General features: G+C 50.9%; 2 protein-coding genes across 4 annotated transcripts in view; both read right to left on the reverse strand.

The window, feature by feature from the left end:
- The window catches only part of GALNT10 (polypeptide N-acetylgalactosaminyltransferase 10), a 271,077-nt gene that overhangs the window by 81,462 nt on the left and 173,673 nt on the right, over positions 1–15,942 (reverse strand). The gene's annotated exons all lie outside the window — the stretch shown is intronic.
- Positions 1–15,942, reverse strand: part of LARP1 (La ribonucleoprotein 1, translational regulator) — a 42,521-nt gene that overhangs the window by 15,202 nt on the left and 11,377 nt on the right. For all 3 annotated transcript variants that reach the window (XM_075766636.1, XM_075766634.1, XM_075766633.1), the window contains exon 2: positions 10,358–10,384. In XM_075766636.1, coding sequence (XP_075622751.1) covers positions 10,358–10,384 — 27 coding nt within the window. The remainder of the gene's footprint in view (positions 1–10,357; positions 10,385–15,942) is intronic.

Here is a 15,942-nt window from a genome sequence, read left to right on the forward strand (position 1 = left end):
AGGGAGGCCCCCTCATAACCTCTAGTGAAAGAGGATGCAGGGGCACAGGCTGCAAAGGTGGGTGCCGCAGACTCACATCTTTGCGGAGGAGGGAAATTGTTTGAAACAAGTTCTGCTGCTTTCCTTATCTGCAAGATAGGAACAGGGATCCCTTATCTAGCTGAGGTGCTGAGAAGACTAATTAGCATTTGCAGAGAGCTGCGGAAGACAAAACACAAAGCAAAGAGCTGCAGCCTGGCGGGGAGGCTGCTCCAGAGAGCGCAGCCAGGCCAGCACCGCGCTGGCTCTCATCAGCATGGATAGAGTCAAGATCTGCAAGTCACAGTGGAGATCACTCAGACCAAGGGGGTGTGACCGTGCCAGCAGACACAGACACTCTATCCGCAGAGCCGAGAGCCACGGCAAGCAGAAGCTGCAGCGATTCTGTAGTCAGGCTCCTGGACATCAAACCCAAAACTGCTCTTCATGTTGTCTTGCAGAGACTCTAGCAAAACCAAGTGTTTAAAGAAAGCAAACCCAAACCTAACCCATTCAAAACACATTTAGGCTAATCCAGGTGCTCAGGCTTCAGAAGAAAACCTTCGTACAAGGACAGCAACACATCTTGTCGTGCACAGCTGAAAAGACTCCCTGCCAAACCCCACTGCAGGAAAACCCTGCTGCCCTCCGTCACTGCATCAACCTGGGAAACAGGGAGTAAGTGGGTGCTGCTCACCCCCACACAGGAGCTCAGGACAAGCAGTACTAGCAACAGCTACAACATACTGCCCTGGTTGATGGCCGAGCCCTTAAAGCTGCTGACAGCTGTCTCAGACCTCCTAGCATTTCACAAACCTCCTTTTGCATTTATTTGGTGGTAGTAAGTAATTTTCAGTTGCACTAGCACTGCCTAGCTGCCCCTCCCTGCCAAAAAAACCCCAACAACAGGGCCCCTCCGTGCAAGGGGACAGACAAAACAGCTGCAGTGGGAGCCAGGGCTTTAGTGGTGCAAGACTGGCAAGGGGATAGCAGGCAGGGAAGGAAGGAGCGGCTTTGCCTGCAGCCACAGAGCAGATGCTGGCACAGCCAGGAACAGAAAAGCAGGTCTAAAGTTTTCATCTGCTGCCTGCAGCCAGAACTAGATCATTTGCCCGTCCGGTTGCCCAGCCAAGAGGAGATTATTTCTTAAGAACCAAGGGGACAGGGTGTGGGTAGGAGCACCGCGGCCCCAATGACAATACTGCAAACCCCTCCCATGGACAAGGCACAGCCAAAGCATTCGCTGGCTTTTGACGTTCGCTCCCCAATGTGCCCAGTGAACACCAAGAGCAGCAAGGCTGTGCAGACACCTTGTGCTTTCCTGCCAGCCAGTGGCTGGCCGTGGCACACCAGCCCTCAGGGCAGGAAGCTCATGGGGGTGTCCAGGTGAGCAAATGCCTCATACCTGGAAGGAGAACAGCCATTGCACAAGGACCAGACAGCCAGGGCGGCAGCAGCTCCAAGCGAAATGTGCCCGCCCTGAGAGGGACACATGCCACAGGACCATTGTGCTCAGCCTAGGAGACATATTTACTACCTTACCTGGGAAAAATCAAACCCAAGGCCTGCCAGCCTGGTTCCCTGCTTTTTCTTACATCCCATGCAGCTTGTAATGGATTTTTAGAGAAGGTGGATGAAGAGGTGCAATAAATCTGCACGTCTGGGCAGAGACCTGGCATTATACTGCAGAAATACCTGCACTTTAGCAAAAAAAGCTGTAATGCCTGCTCCTGGTGTACCACTCATGTGCGACAAACAACGGCTCCGAGCACCCCCAGCACCAGCTGGGACAGCCTCAGAGGGCAGTTCAGTATCCCAGCAGGAATGCAGAGTCCTCAGCTCTGGCATGCACTCCATCCCTGACACAGCACACCCCTCCTTCCCTGACAGCCAAGTCAACAGAAAGGAGCGGGCCTGCCCCCAAACCACTCCAGCCAACCGCCTGGCACCTAGGAGAAACTGCTGATGAAGGCAGTTTTGAAGCCAAGAGCCCAGACTTTGCGCTGGAGAGGCTGAGGCAGGGGCACATGCTCCATGTTGCAGGTCCTGCTGGGGCTGGAAGTGCTAAACTGGTATCCCGAGTTTCCCCAGAGCCCTGGCAGGAGCCCAATGGCACCATGCAGGACAGCCAGCCATGTGCCCAGGGGTCAAGTGGGATCCACTTCACCACTCGACAGCTGATCCTCCCCAGACTCCGTGGGATGGTCCTGGTTCATGAGGACCACAGTCCATACCTACCCGTGCAGCAATGTTTCTTTGAAGTCTCCAGGTGTGGAAGAGCAAGTGCAGCTTAGGCAAAAGCAAGCTGAGCCCTGAGCAGCTTGCAAGTGAGAGGGGGATTGCGCCCCAGCCAAAATGATGCTGCACAGAAAAGTTATTACATTAACCTCCTGGGAAACCAATGGACACCCAACTATGACAACAAGCAGAAAACTCTGGGATTTATACCACTGACTGCTTGGCATGCTCACATTTTGCTGAAGACATCATAAGTTACAGAAAAGCAGCAAGGTTCAGGGCAAACTGGGCACGCAGACTGCACCTCCTTCAGGTGTGCAATGTTTTAGAGCCCCACCTCCCGCCAAATCACAGTCATAGCTGGAGGTGCCTGTGTGGAGGGGGAAATCAAGGGAGCACTGGATGGAGTTCTCCAACAGCTTTAAATGAGATGTTATCACAAGAACATCTTCCAGCATAAAGGAGTCGGTGTCTCCACAACAGGGGCTCCCACCCGCTCCCAGGGACTGCGGAGAACCACAGTTGGCTGCACTGCTTGCGGCACACAGTCTTGCGGCTCCCAGCTGGCAGCACAGCATCTGGCCTTGTTTGCAAACGTAAGAGGGATATTTGTAACACCTCTGCAATATTAGAAGTTTCCTGCACACGCAAGAAAAACTACAGTACAATGGGCAAGGTCAGGACCAAGCAGAAAACCAGATCCTTAAGCTGCATGCCTGAGTGGGATTTGGGCTTGTAAAGCATGTAGGAAGCCTGTTCAGCAGCAGACAAGCTGCAGGCACCATGGCCCAAAGCCTTCCAAGCAATTTTTTGCAGCTCCTGGCAGACAGCTCCACCTTACAAGCCCTACTGTAACAGCAAAGGAAGCAGGGAGCTGCCTACACTTCTCTGCAATGTAAGCTCTGCAACTGCTGCAAAGATCACTCACTAAAAATAACTTCAAAAAGGGCATCTGACAGCTCCGCAGAGAGCATGAGTACACTCCCACCTGGGTGTCCTAGGCAGGCTCCAAGAGCTCAGGAGTTTGCCCTGGAAAAGCACAGGGAGAGAGGCCAGGGGCACAGGCAGGTTCAATACAGCATGTCGGGGCAGCGCCGTCATGGGCTGGAAGTGTGGGCACCTGCGTTATATTCGCAGTACTTCAAGCCCTCACATCCCTCAGCTGATACTCCCAAGACAGGTCCCGAGCAGGAGGAGGTGAAAGCACCTCCAGACACTTGCAGAGCCTGTCTCTCTGCTGACAGCACCCTACAGACAGCGCAGACCTGCACAGAGACCTTCAGAGCAAGCAGGACAGATGTAACACAGCCCTGGTCATAGGGAGCTGATGAACAGTATTGCTTTTTAAATGCACATAATTGTTTCAAGCTCTGCACACACAAGTTATCTGCAGGGTCTGATGAGGGGCAGGAAGGGTCTGGACTTAGCAAAGATGCATAACCATCCTCCCTGCAGCCTCCCAGTCCAAGGCAGTAACCCTTCAACTCGTGGCCAAGCTACACTCCAGAAGGAGCGGGTTAAAAAACACCAACAGGCATTTCTAACGTTAACAGCGTCAGCAAGGGCACTGTGAATTCTTCCTGACACAGACAGCTACTATTAAAGGTAGTAAATGAGCTCTCTGAAGGGCGAGTGACATCTTTCCACCGCCTTTTCAAGCAATGCTCTTCCCTGACGAGGATTTCTAGGAAACTTTTGACACACGATCCACGCTCACACCACCACACCGATCCCTAAGACACCAGGCTCATGCAGAATGCGATGGCACAGTAACCCTCCCAGTTTTCTAAGGAAAATCGAGCCCTAAACTAAGGGGTCTCTGCTTGGAAAAGTCAGTGGTTCCCAGACCCCAGGAGGCATCGCAATGGGGACGCTGCCAAGGTCACCCAGCTGATTGAACTCCAGAACCTGTCAAAATGAGGGAGCCCATGGTGCTCCGAGGAGGCCAAGGCCCCTGAGAAAAGGCACAAGTTGATCCAGCTGCTGCCCAGGGCAGCAAGGTGCAGCAAGGACACCTCGGCACTGGGAGAGGAGGGCGCCCAAAGCAAGGCTGCAGGGGCCCAGGACATGCAGGCGGGCCAAATCATGGAGGAGCTGGAGGGTCAGGCTCTCCTCCAAGCTGGCTTGGAAACCAGCTGATAGTTCATGACCTTAAAAAAAATTAAATCAGTGGTGGGGAGAAGAAGGGGTGACATGAGCGGGAACTACAGGACAGCATGGACAGACACACAAGGCATGGCAGGACTGGCAACTCCTTATAAAACACAGCAAAAAAAACCCAACCCACTCACCTTTGGGGGCAAGTGCTTTGCAAATTAAAGGGGGGTATCCACCCTCCAGGAGGGACAAGGAGCAGTTTTCTTCGCTCCTGCTGCACCGCTCTGCCTGTTCTGCCAGGCTCTAATGAAAAGCTAGTTAACAGTTAATTATTACCCATTCAGACACATGATCCCCTACTCTGACGACTGCGGGCAGGGAGGGATAAGACAGTCACGTGATGCAAAAATCCCGGCCTTATGAAAGCACGGGCAACTATATTTAGTTAGAAAAACGATGACCTAGTGAGCTCGTCCCTCCCTGGCCCCCCCTCGGAGGAACCAACCTGCCACCTCCATAGATCCTACCTCTATGGCACCCGAGAAGTCCCTCATCCAGCCAGGAGATGTAACACTGAGACAGGGGTGCCCAGCACAGGAGCGAGCCCGGTGTGCTGCACATGCACGGGCTGTCCCAGGGGAACCAGACCAGTGTGCAGCTCGGGCCAGGAGGGCCTTCCCTCCCCATCCTCAGCGCTGCACAGTGGGTCACCTTGTCAGCAGCAAAAGCTGATAAGCACCAAGAGCAACAAACAGGGCCCAGCCCAAGGTCCTGGACCTTATCTCAAAAGTGGGAGGCACACCGGGAACCAGACCAGTGTGACCAGTGCAGGGGTGGCACTCAGCAGCAACGCTCCTCCTCTGCAGGCCCACAGCTGGCAAAGCTCAGAGCTGGCGATGGGAGTTTGCCTCATCTGGATCAGCCCACCCCTCTCTCCGCAGGGCAGCTGGATGAACGGGGCAGACACAGCCATGCCAAGAATGGAGAGGGAGCAAACGCAGCCATGCAGCAGTCACACACCACTGCAGAGAGAAGGTCCCAGAAAAAAGGTGTCTGGCAACAAAAACCAAGAGCATCACTTGCTCCCCCTCCCACTGCAGTGGAAGAGCTTCAAAGGAGAAGACAAAAAAAGAAGGGGGAAAAAAAAAAAAAAAAAAGCCTGAGGACCAGACATCATTAATCTCTTGTCATCAGCAGAGGGGTGCTCTCTACCCGCATCCCGCTGCGGCCGATGAGACAGCACAACCAGCAGTGCCTGTAGCACGAGCAAGAAGAGGTCACCGCATTGCTGCTGAACCCAGGGCATTGCAGTGACGTGATCCCTTTAATGGCTGTCAGCCTCTTCTGCAGCTGCATCTGGGGATTTGGAAGCTGACAAAACCATTCCTGGGAAGCATCTGGTACGTCTCACTGTAAATATTTAAAAGGAATTGAGAGCCAAGCGCCTGCCAGGAGACCCTCCAGCTCTAAGCATTTCACTGTCTAGGAGGGGACTGCGCAGCTCCCACTGTCCGTGCCAGTGGAGGGGTGAGGGGTCATACGAGGCAAAGGTGCAAACTCTGCAGAAAACAAGCCTCTGGAAAACCTGTCACCTCAAAGAAGAGAGCCAGAGACTGGGTTTCTAGAAAGGAGACTGTGAAGTAATTTAAGTAACACCATTCTTAGTTCCTCCCTGCTGTGATTCCTGTACCCGACTTTCGCTACTTCTGCAGAGGGATCTCTGCAGGACCAGCACATCCCCTGTGCAGAAGCCACTTGCAAAGCGGCCACTAGACCTCATGCTTGAAACCTGCACCAGGTCAGCTGCAAACCTGCCTCCCCAACTGTGTGTAACAAAAGGATATGGAGCAGCTGGAAGGCCAAGGAAAACAGAGCCACCACCAGGCAGAAATCCAGCTCCATCTCTTGGGGTGGAAGGAAAGCAATAGCAATTTGGTGGTAGGACTAGGTGCAACAAACACTCCCAGGAATTTAGGGAGGCCAGACCCAGGTCACCCACTAAGCAGGGTGTATCCAGAAACAAGCTGAAGAAATCCTACAGTCCCATGACCACCCGCATTAAACTCAGCACAGGTATGGGGGCTTCCTCCTGTCAGCGAATCCAAAGCATTAAAGCCATAACACCAACAAGGCAGCCAAATATCCTTGCAACCCATAAGAGCAGGCAGAAAGGCTCCTTTTTTGCTACTTAAGGATTACTGTACCTCAACCAAGCTGATTTCAGGGCACACTGTCCAAGCACAAGATACAACGTCCTCACTTAAGCCCCCCACCTTAAGCCAACGGCAGTGAAATTCAAGATTTTTCTAAATAACTTTGATGTAACAAATACTGCCAACTTCCTTCCTGGGTGCAATCACATGGATCCTGCTGCATAAATCACACTCTCCAATCCAGGTAATTCCAGTGCTCTCCCATCCAGGTAATTCCACTGCTACAGGTGGCTGCCTCCCCTGTCTCAATACACACCACAAAAGAGTAAAACCACCCTAATATGAGTGAGCCTTCCTAAAGGAATTGGGAACAGCCAGCTACAAAAGAGCGCAACACCGCACTTTCTTTCCTAATGTAAAGGCCCATCTCCCTTCCTTTTCCTTATAAAGGATTAAAACCTGCTTCCTTGCAGTGGGAGCATCACCCACATCTCTTTATGAAGAACGTCATAGCATTAAATTCAAAGTGGCGTTTATAACTCAAGAAAGATATTTCAGCCACTGCTGACAATTCTTCAAAATGATCAGCTTGGGGTGCAGCAAAAGATTTAAAAAAAAAAAAAAAATCAGGAATAGCAAGACCAAGACAGAGCATCACTTGCTGCTGTGTTGAACACAAGCGCATCCACAATTGTACCCTGCAGTCAGCTCTAGTCTCTGCATTTCAACAAGGGCACAGCAGTGTTACACGTGCACAGAGAAAAGCAATTAAATTGCCCAAAGGCAGCCCCTGAAGAGGTGAGAGTAAAAAGGGTGAGATCCTCCACCGCTGAGGAGGGCTAGTTGTGGTGTACTGTGCCAGGAGGACACCTCCTGACCAACTGGAGCCAGGAACAGCACACAAAGATAGCAGGAGATTCGTTTAAAGCAAGCAAAAAAGCTTGCCTTAAATAGCAGGCAGCGAACTTCACCACCCCATGCAGCAACAACTCCTGGGATGGGGACAGCCCCAGCAGCCTCGCAGAGAGGTTAGATGTCCACGGCCAACACGTCCACAGAGGTCAGGGTGGAGATGCGCCCTCACAGCCTTCCTCTAACAGCAAAAGTGAGGAGTATGAGAATCCATCCCTCTGCTCTGCCACCACACTGCCAAGCCCAGCACCGCAGCTCTCAAGGGTGTTGAAGTCTCTCAGCCTTCCACCTGAACTCCAGATCACAAGGTCTGAAGCAGCTTCTTCTGAACAGCACCCTACAGCTGCCAAATCCTAGTCGCTGGGTGTGGGAGAGGAGAGGACCGAGGAACTGCTGTGCTAGACAGAAGGAAAATCGGTCACCTCTCTCTGAGAACAGCTTTATTTCCAAACGCTGTTAGGTAACCGGGACGCAAACACTGCTGCCCTTCCACCTCCACAGCACTTGCATGTTGACACCAGGCTGAGGGCAGAACGCCTCCAGCATCTACACGCTAACAAGTGGGAACATGCTTTGGGGCATGCTGCAGCTGCTGCGCCTACAAAATGGCTGATTTTTGGCTCAGGCTCCCCACCTATGCAAGTCCCAACTCTGTTACCACAACTCGGCATCCTCCGTCACTATGCTAACTGCTTCCTCGGGCAGAGGAACAGTGGACTTCTCACCAAGAGGGGAAACCAGCCATATAGACCCACCTGGCCGTACAAGATTAACATTAAAAAAAAAAAAGGCACCAACATAGATATGGGAGTCCTGGTGATTTGCAGTAACAGACTTGGAGCAAATTAACTCATTAAACAACCTAGGCAATGAAAGGGAGGTGAGGGAGTCAAACCCAACAGCCTCAGCAGCACACAACTCTGATGCTAGGAGCAGGTATGCTCCAGGCAAGCCTGCTGCCCCCCGCCAGCCGTGCTACCCTGCCTTTGCCTGCTGCCTTCACACTTCACTGTTTCGAGATATCAGGGCTTCCACATAAGCTTAGTGCATGGGGAAAAAAAAGCATGGCACCAGCTTTAAGGCTTTTCTAGAGAAGAAATAAGAAAGGACTGTGCAGCTATCATTATGAGGAATCCTGTTTAAGCTTTCACTTATCTCCTTAAAAATATAAAATTGTAAAAAAAAAAAAACAAAAAACACCCAAGCTCTGTAGGTAATGTTTTCTGCAATACTATTGACATGTAACATGCATTTACTGAAACGCTATCATCTGCTGCAGACACAGGCTCATGCCCCACCCTGGGGGCAGCTGCGAAGGTCCCCAACCAGCTGGAAAGCAGGGGATGGAGTTGTGCCAAGCAAAGGACTTCTCTGAGCCTGCAGCACAGGCAGACAAAACCCAACACTCGATGAATGATGATCTTCAGCAGGGTGAAGAAAAGCCTCTTATGAACTCAACACATGGGAATATACCTTTATTTCTTCAAAACCAGTCTTAATTTTTCACTCACACACATGTTCTGAAAGCAAGAAAATCATGAAAGACTTACAAATGGGTTTGCTTACTACTTGGGCTACTTCTCCAACACCTATAGAGGCATCTTCTGCAATGCTCCCGTGGATTTAGTTATACCACAGCCTCATCAGCTAGCTAGAGCTCTGGAAACACTTACACACAACTTCCAACCATCTGTTTACTTCATGAAGTCAAATTACACTGTCTTCAACATTACCCCAGACCACTCAAAACCAGCAAGTTATTTTTACTGAAATCAGCTTTAAGACAATAGAGCTTCCAAATTCTTCCAGTACTTCCAAATCCTGACCACGCAATGCCTCCACAATCAGCAGTGATTTATCCTCACGCTATTGTGTGAACTGGGGAAGTGTGATCCCATGCAAAGCCAAAGATGCAGGTAGGAGGTGGACATAGTGACATGCCCAAGGTGGCACAGGGCCAGCCCAGGCACTGACCCCCATTCCCAGTGCCATTACCCCGGGACATCTCCACAAGACACTACAGCTCTGAAACAACAGGATCTTACTGACTGCTCTTGGTGGCGCTGGGTAAAACATAAACCTTTCCTTCAGTCTTGGCACTTCAGCATCACCCCAGATGAAGAGCTCCCGGCAGTTTGGCAAAGACAAGAATTGAGATCATAGATATCAGCTTTTAAAAACTACATCCCCCTTCTGATTTGGGACCCCCACCCAGAGTAGCCTCCTCTCTCTCGAGGCTCCCCAGGAGCCCAGTCCTTTTCTGTAGGGCCCCTCCTGGCGAGGCTGCACGTGCTACTGGGGCCATTGGTCTTGCACTGATGGAAAGGCAGCGTGCATCTTGGTTGTAGTTAACAGCCACACTCAGCAGCAACACACAGACGAAACAAACCAAGGGGGAAGTCTGCATCTTTTCAAAGTATTGCAAATTCAAGCATACATCTTCAGGTTCATGGACATGTCAAGCCGTATACAGCTAACATACAGACTAACAGCAGCAATTCCAAGTTACATTTGCATCTTGAGACGTCAATGTTTTCAGTTGTGTGTGATGATCAAAACCTACAAGTTCCCAAACTCTTTCACCCCAGACACCCAATTTTGCCACCCTACAGTGTATGGGAGGAAAGTAACCTTCCAGAAGCTGCAGTCATCACTACATGAAAGCAAAAATACGTCACTGCCATACAGGAATGGTCAAATATTACAGGGGCCTTGTTTGTTTGTTTGAGGAAGGTTTTTTGTTTTGGCTTTTTGGGTGTTTTGGTTGTGATTTTGTTTGTTTTGGTTTTTTGGTGTATTGGGGTTTTTTTAAAAGTTAATGTCTGTTGCATATCTGCCTATCAGTCTTCTAAATATGGTTAGTGCTGACTCTGTAGAAAGAGAAGTGTGCTGCATGAGAGAGCAGGGTTTGAAGAACTCTATTTTTAATTAATACATACCAGACTGGCCGTCAGTTGTAAATATATCTGTAAAAGAAAAAAAAGCAAAAGAAAAAAATTAGTATTAGTTGTAGCTGGAGTGCAAATCATATTTAAAAGGTCCCTCCTCTCTTGACTTGTTTGCTTTAACTAAACAGAGGAAGTATTTTCTTAGTATCCCAAGTTAAACATCAATCCAGTTTGGAACCCACCTCAATTCAACCACTTGTTGTGAGACAGATTTTGAAGGAGACAGTGTTTACCTGAATGTGTTGCTCTCAAATAACCTTCTATATTGGCTTCTAACAGACAGCGGTGAGGAATAAAAAGCTCATGAGATGTACAAAGCTCCACACAATAAGCTAGACAGTGGCACCCCCACGCTCCCCCAGCCAGCATTATCAAATGGAAACCCGCACAGAGAACATCTAACATGGTGATCGGTCAGGGAGCGCAGGTGGCAAAAAGCAGAACGAGCATTTTCCTGACGGTTCTTGGTTTTCATAACCACAAGGGACATCGACAGCTGTGCCTGGCTCCAACACAGCACCTATAACCAGAGAACAGCCAGAAGTGCACACCCATCACCCAAATGGGCACCCAGTGCCTTGGCACATCACGCATCATCACCCTGGGGGAACGCCTTCGCCTTCCCATCTCAGGTGGCTCTGCCAGCAAGTACAGCCCATTGTGCAGAGCCGCTGGAGAGTTTCAGATCCCAAAACAGATTACTCAACCTTCCCACTCCCAAGCTCTTTCCAGTTAGAGGTACAGGTCTTTCTCCTGATGGACCCGATTTACTGTTGGGAGGAAGATGTTCACGGAAGTAGCTGGGAAGGATCAGACAAAAGATTTGTTCTTTTGAGGAGCACGCAAGACAGCATGTGTGGAGAAACACTGTTGACAAAGGCACCCAAGAAGCTACGAAAACAGCACTTTGAGAGCAATACACTATGTTTTCTTCAAGAAACTTAGAGGGGGAAGGGAGGCTGCAGCAAGCCAAGGTCCTGCTAGGACAGGGGCAGGCCCCTGGCTCCTGCTTATCAGCTGCCCAAAACACACATTCAGCTGAAAAGTCACAAGACTTGCAGCAAAGACCACCCCGTGGACAGGGCAATGCTCTCTGGCCTGGGCTCAACCAACGCAGAAACAGCAAAAACATGCCTCTATCAAAGAGCTCCTATTTCTCTACCTTTGACAACGCACTGTCTTCAACGCATCCTCAGGCAGGGATGCTTTCATCCCAACTACGAGCAGCAGAAGCAAGTAAGGGGGGAAAAAAAGAAATCAAAATTCCCTCCAACATTACACAGAATTGCGGTCTGTGGCCACGCTGAAGGTATGATCTCAGGGGAAAACAACAACATATCCAGAAAATCCTCCAAGCACTAGGCTGGATCCTGTGCAGACTGCATGTTCTACTGTAACCCTCCACCAGCACATCGCCCAGGCGCATCTAAACATCTTTTATTTCCATGATGGTTGCGACAAGGACAGGCTCCTACAACAGTGAGTAGAAACACCCTGTACTTGATCTAACAGGTCCCCAACAAGAGGCAATTTCTGCACTTCCTTAACTGGGCAACTCCCACACAGCTCCTCTGCAGAGTAACAAGGTAGAAGTACCGATGAATGCATATCCCACCTGTTTGGATCAAATAGCTGTAATGGCTATTACCAAAACAAGAACTTATTATTAATAATAATAAATTAATACTACGCTGGATGAGAAAAGGAACTTCTTTGTGCCAGCCAAAAACTACAGGCCTTGACAACCATTCCCCTTGCTGTACGCCGCCAGGTACAGTTCTCCAGTTTGCATTCCTACTAGGCTGTCCAACCAACTCTTCATCAAATGCGTGCTGCAGCCTGGCCAGCCATCTGCACAACCAGCCATCCACAAGAGGTCCAAGCTACTCACTTCTAGAAACCACAACTGCCACCAAATCAGGCGGCAACTGCAGGTGACCCCTCAGGGACATCTATCAGTCATGCCACCGATACAACTCCAAGCTTGCATTCCCTCGAGGTCTCTGCTCAGCTCACTGCTATATCCCCCACTGTCCTGTCTGCCTCTAAAGATGCACAGCAAGGTTCACCTAGCTTCTCTTGAGCTTAGCCACAACAGCTCGATAGGAGATTTGCCACCAGATTTGCTAGAAAAGCAGTGAAAACTCCTCAGTTGCTTAGGTCAGGAGAAAGCAAGGACCACGCATGATGGCCGGGGCAGATATTGCTCATATTCACCTCCAGAGGTTTACCACTGCAGCTTCTGTTGAGGAAGGACCCTTGCCTCCAGTCCTCAGCCCTCTCGTCTGGGAGAGGCTGAGCTTGTCCAACTCAGCACACCTGCAATTAATGCAGATTTGACTCCAAGCTCTCCAGAGCAGAGACCCAGAGCACCAGGTTTGCAGGCAGCTTTCCCCACTGCTGAGAACATGCACAGAGCAATCAGTCTGCAGGACTTGCTCTTCTGAAAAATAGGGTTGCTGGGAGAACAGATATGAGGAAGGGCTGGTCAGGGACTGCCAGGCAAACGACCCTTTGGGATACCTTCTTCCCTTGCAAGCTCGAGTGACTAGATTAGAAATTAGCCTGCCAATTAAGGGCAGCACCTGAGATGCCCAAGAGAAGTCTAAATCAGGCAGCACTTTCTTTTCCCAAGAAAGCCATGGTGGGGAAGGAGGCAGAAACGTGCGTGGCCGGCGGATAAAAACCCCTAAGGCTGCTCTTCAAGGAGCCCATCTAGCACACTGCAGGACTGAGGCTGCCTGTCTAGGTCACCTCCTTTCCCAGCACTCCCAGGGTTAAAAAAAATCAAACACGAAGGACCCAGGCACAGAGACCAGGCTGGGATTTTGCTCAAGCAAAGTCCCAACATGGAAAGCCAAAGCCAACAAACCAGCCCCACTGATTCCTCCCACCACACACACCACTTTGCCACCTGCTTCCCCCCAAGGCACCCCGATCCCGGGTATCCTGATTCAGGCCAGATGCTGCAGAGGATGATGCTCAGCAGCAGCTCTCCGCTATCCGACCAGCCACCTGCGCAGCAGCGGGCACTCCCCATGTGTGAGCCAAGCAGCTCTGCCCCTGCATGCATCACACCTCCCAGCCAAATCCAGCCTGCCCCCTGGGCCAATACAAAATAGTCCAGAGGCAGCCAAACAGGAAGGAACAAGAAGTAACAGTATCGCGATGCAAGCAAGGAAGACCCACGAAATTTGGGCCTCATGGTCTCACATTTCCTTCCCCTTCTTGCATGCAGACACTTTGTTTTGCAGAATGAACCCCAAACCAGAAAGAACTGGTGTCTAAACAGAGGGATTATAATCACCGCAGGCACAGGCAATCTCTTCCTTGTAGCACCAGTCTCTGCCAAGCCAGGTATTTCTCAAGCTCTTTACCATCCTACTCAGTTCTGTACGTTATCCATACAGCCTACAACATCTCAGCGGAAACCACATTTCACAAATCTCCCTGTTATCAGCAAAGGGGGGTAGAGGAAGGAGCGAGCAGGAGGAGGTCAAGGGTGCGCGTTGCAGCCAGGAGGATGTTGGGGCATCCCTTTCAGGACTGTCACACGAGGGTGCAGACATGGTACAGAGGTGCCTGCTCTGAACACCAATACCCAGAGTTGCTGCACAAAAAGCCCAGGAGACACAACTAAATTGAGGGCAGTCGTCCTTATTTTAGGTGGTGCTGGGGGGGTGGATACAGAATCCCAATTTTTGCCTGATGGTATTTTTAAACACAGGAGGAGATTGTATGCTAAAATGGGGCATTTAAAGAGAAAGGCTGATGCATCCACACACATACCCCCTCCCCAGGGCTATCTGGCCACTGCTGCTATTCAGGTATCTGGGACAGGTCCAGAAAGGCTACCCCAGTTATGGGCCCATATCTCCCCTCCACTGCTACTCTGCTCTCTGCAGAAGTATGCTGCCAACCAGGCTCATCCACCAGCCACGCTTCAGTGCCAAATCCAAACACCCTCACAGGAAGCCTGCCTTCTCCTTGCTCAGGAGCAATGGCCAAGAAGTGACCTCCGTCACCTGGTCCCCATCCCCAGCCCTCCTGCCACCAGTGCCCCTCTTCCACCACAGATGCTGCTTCTTCCCAGCAGGGCCTGGGAGGCAGCAGCCGAGGAGCAGCTCATTAGCCCTGATGCAAGAGAAACGCTGACTCGTTATTACGGCAACCCACAGCCGTAACTGCCGAGATGGGCAGCACGGCCGCAGGCTGAGCGCCAGCAAGAAGCGGCTCTCTGCACACACACACACACCCTCCCCTCCCAATTACCCTTCTGCTCCCCAAACCAGGGAGCACACCCTCAGTGCACCTATGTCACCCGCCTGTCACCAAAGCACAGAGACTGGTACCACTGCACCGGTGTGCTGAGCAAGAACTGCTCCTCTACATGCACCAGTACAAGTGTACATGATGGCATGCTCCTCGGCTGGTCTCAGCAGGACACGGGGCCCATCCACACTGCCACTGCTACGGGAAGACACCAGCTGATTTGTTCTGCCTTTCGACCCATGAAGTTGTAACTAAATCATCCTCCTCATTGTGCAGGCAAAAGACTCGGACGTCAGCAAAAAAATGACCTCTCCAAGGTCACACGGGGACTTGGCAGCACAGACACGACCAGAATTCAGTTGTGATGGCTCAAAAGCTGCAGGGCTGCGCTAGCTGCCCAGGAGAGAGATGGGGAAGGGAAATGCTGGTGGACAGCAGGATCACTGGGGATCTCTCCTCCTAACCTGACCTGCCACCCAGCAGGGACAATTCAGTTCTGCTCCTCTGGCTACAAGAGCAATCCTCCCAGGGCAAACAGCAGAGGCAAGGAAAAGGTTCAAATTACACAGTCCAGTGTCTGCTGCAAAGAGACCAGTGCTGCTTGAATCTCTTCTCCTTCCCCAGGCAACTCTTCATCTCAAATCTGTGTGACCGGGCTCCCCCTCAGAGGCCACGGTAGTGCCTGCACAGGTTTCCAAGACAGTTACCATCCTCTTCAAAGCAACGCTCAACGGAGAAGGGGGCGAGTTCTGCTAGGAAAAAGCAGCAAAGCAAGAAACCCCAAACCCAAAGATTAGCATAGCCAATTACATCCCGAGATCTTGCTCGCTTCCTGCTCCCCTCCTTCCTTACCTGCCAAGCAGGCTTGGGGAGGGTCCGGCTCTCAGCCACCCAGATCTTCCCAGCCTTCCCCAACTGCCAGGGGACCATGACCCTTAATAACACTCAGCTACTGTAATAAGTATCTTTACCCCCTCAAAGAGAAGCTGAAGCTTGAGATGGGTAAAAGATCCAAGCCAGATGGACCAACCCTAACCTGATATTGGTTAGGTCCTAAGACACCAATAAGGTCTGTGCAAGAAAAAGATGAAGAGCTACAGAAGCATTTATCAGCCCCCAATTGGTTTCTCTGCAAGGGTATCCAGACCACTGGATGCTGCTAAGTGGTTTCCTGCTCTCTATCCAGGAGAGGCTTGATTCCTTCTCAGACAACCCCATCACCTACACTAAGAGGCTAAAGAGCTGCAGCCAGTGTGAGCTCTAGCATCGATTTCCCACAAGCCACATGGAAACAAATGCTTGAA

Source organism: Balearica regulorum, chromosome 14 (genome assembly GCF_011004875.1).
Source record: "Balearica regulorum gibbericeps isolate bBalReg1 chromosome 14, bBalReg1.pri, whole genome shotgun sequence".
Lineage (NCBI taxonomy): Eukaryota > Metazoa > Chordata > Aves > Gruiformes > Gruidae > Balearica > Balearica regulorum.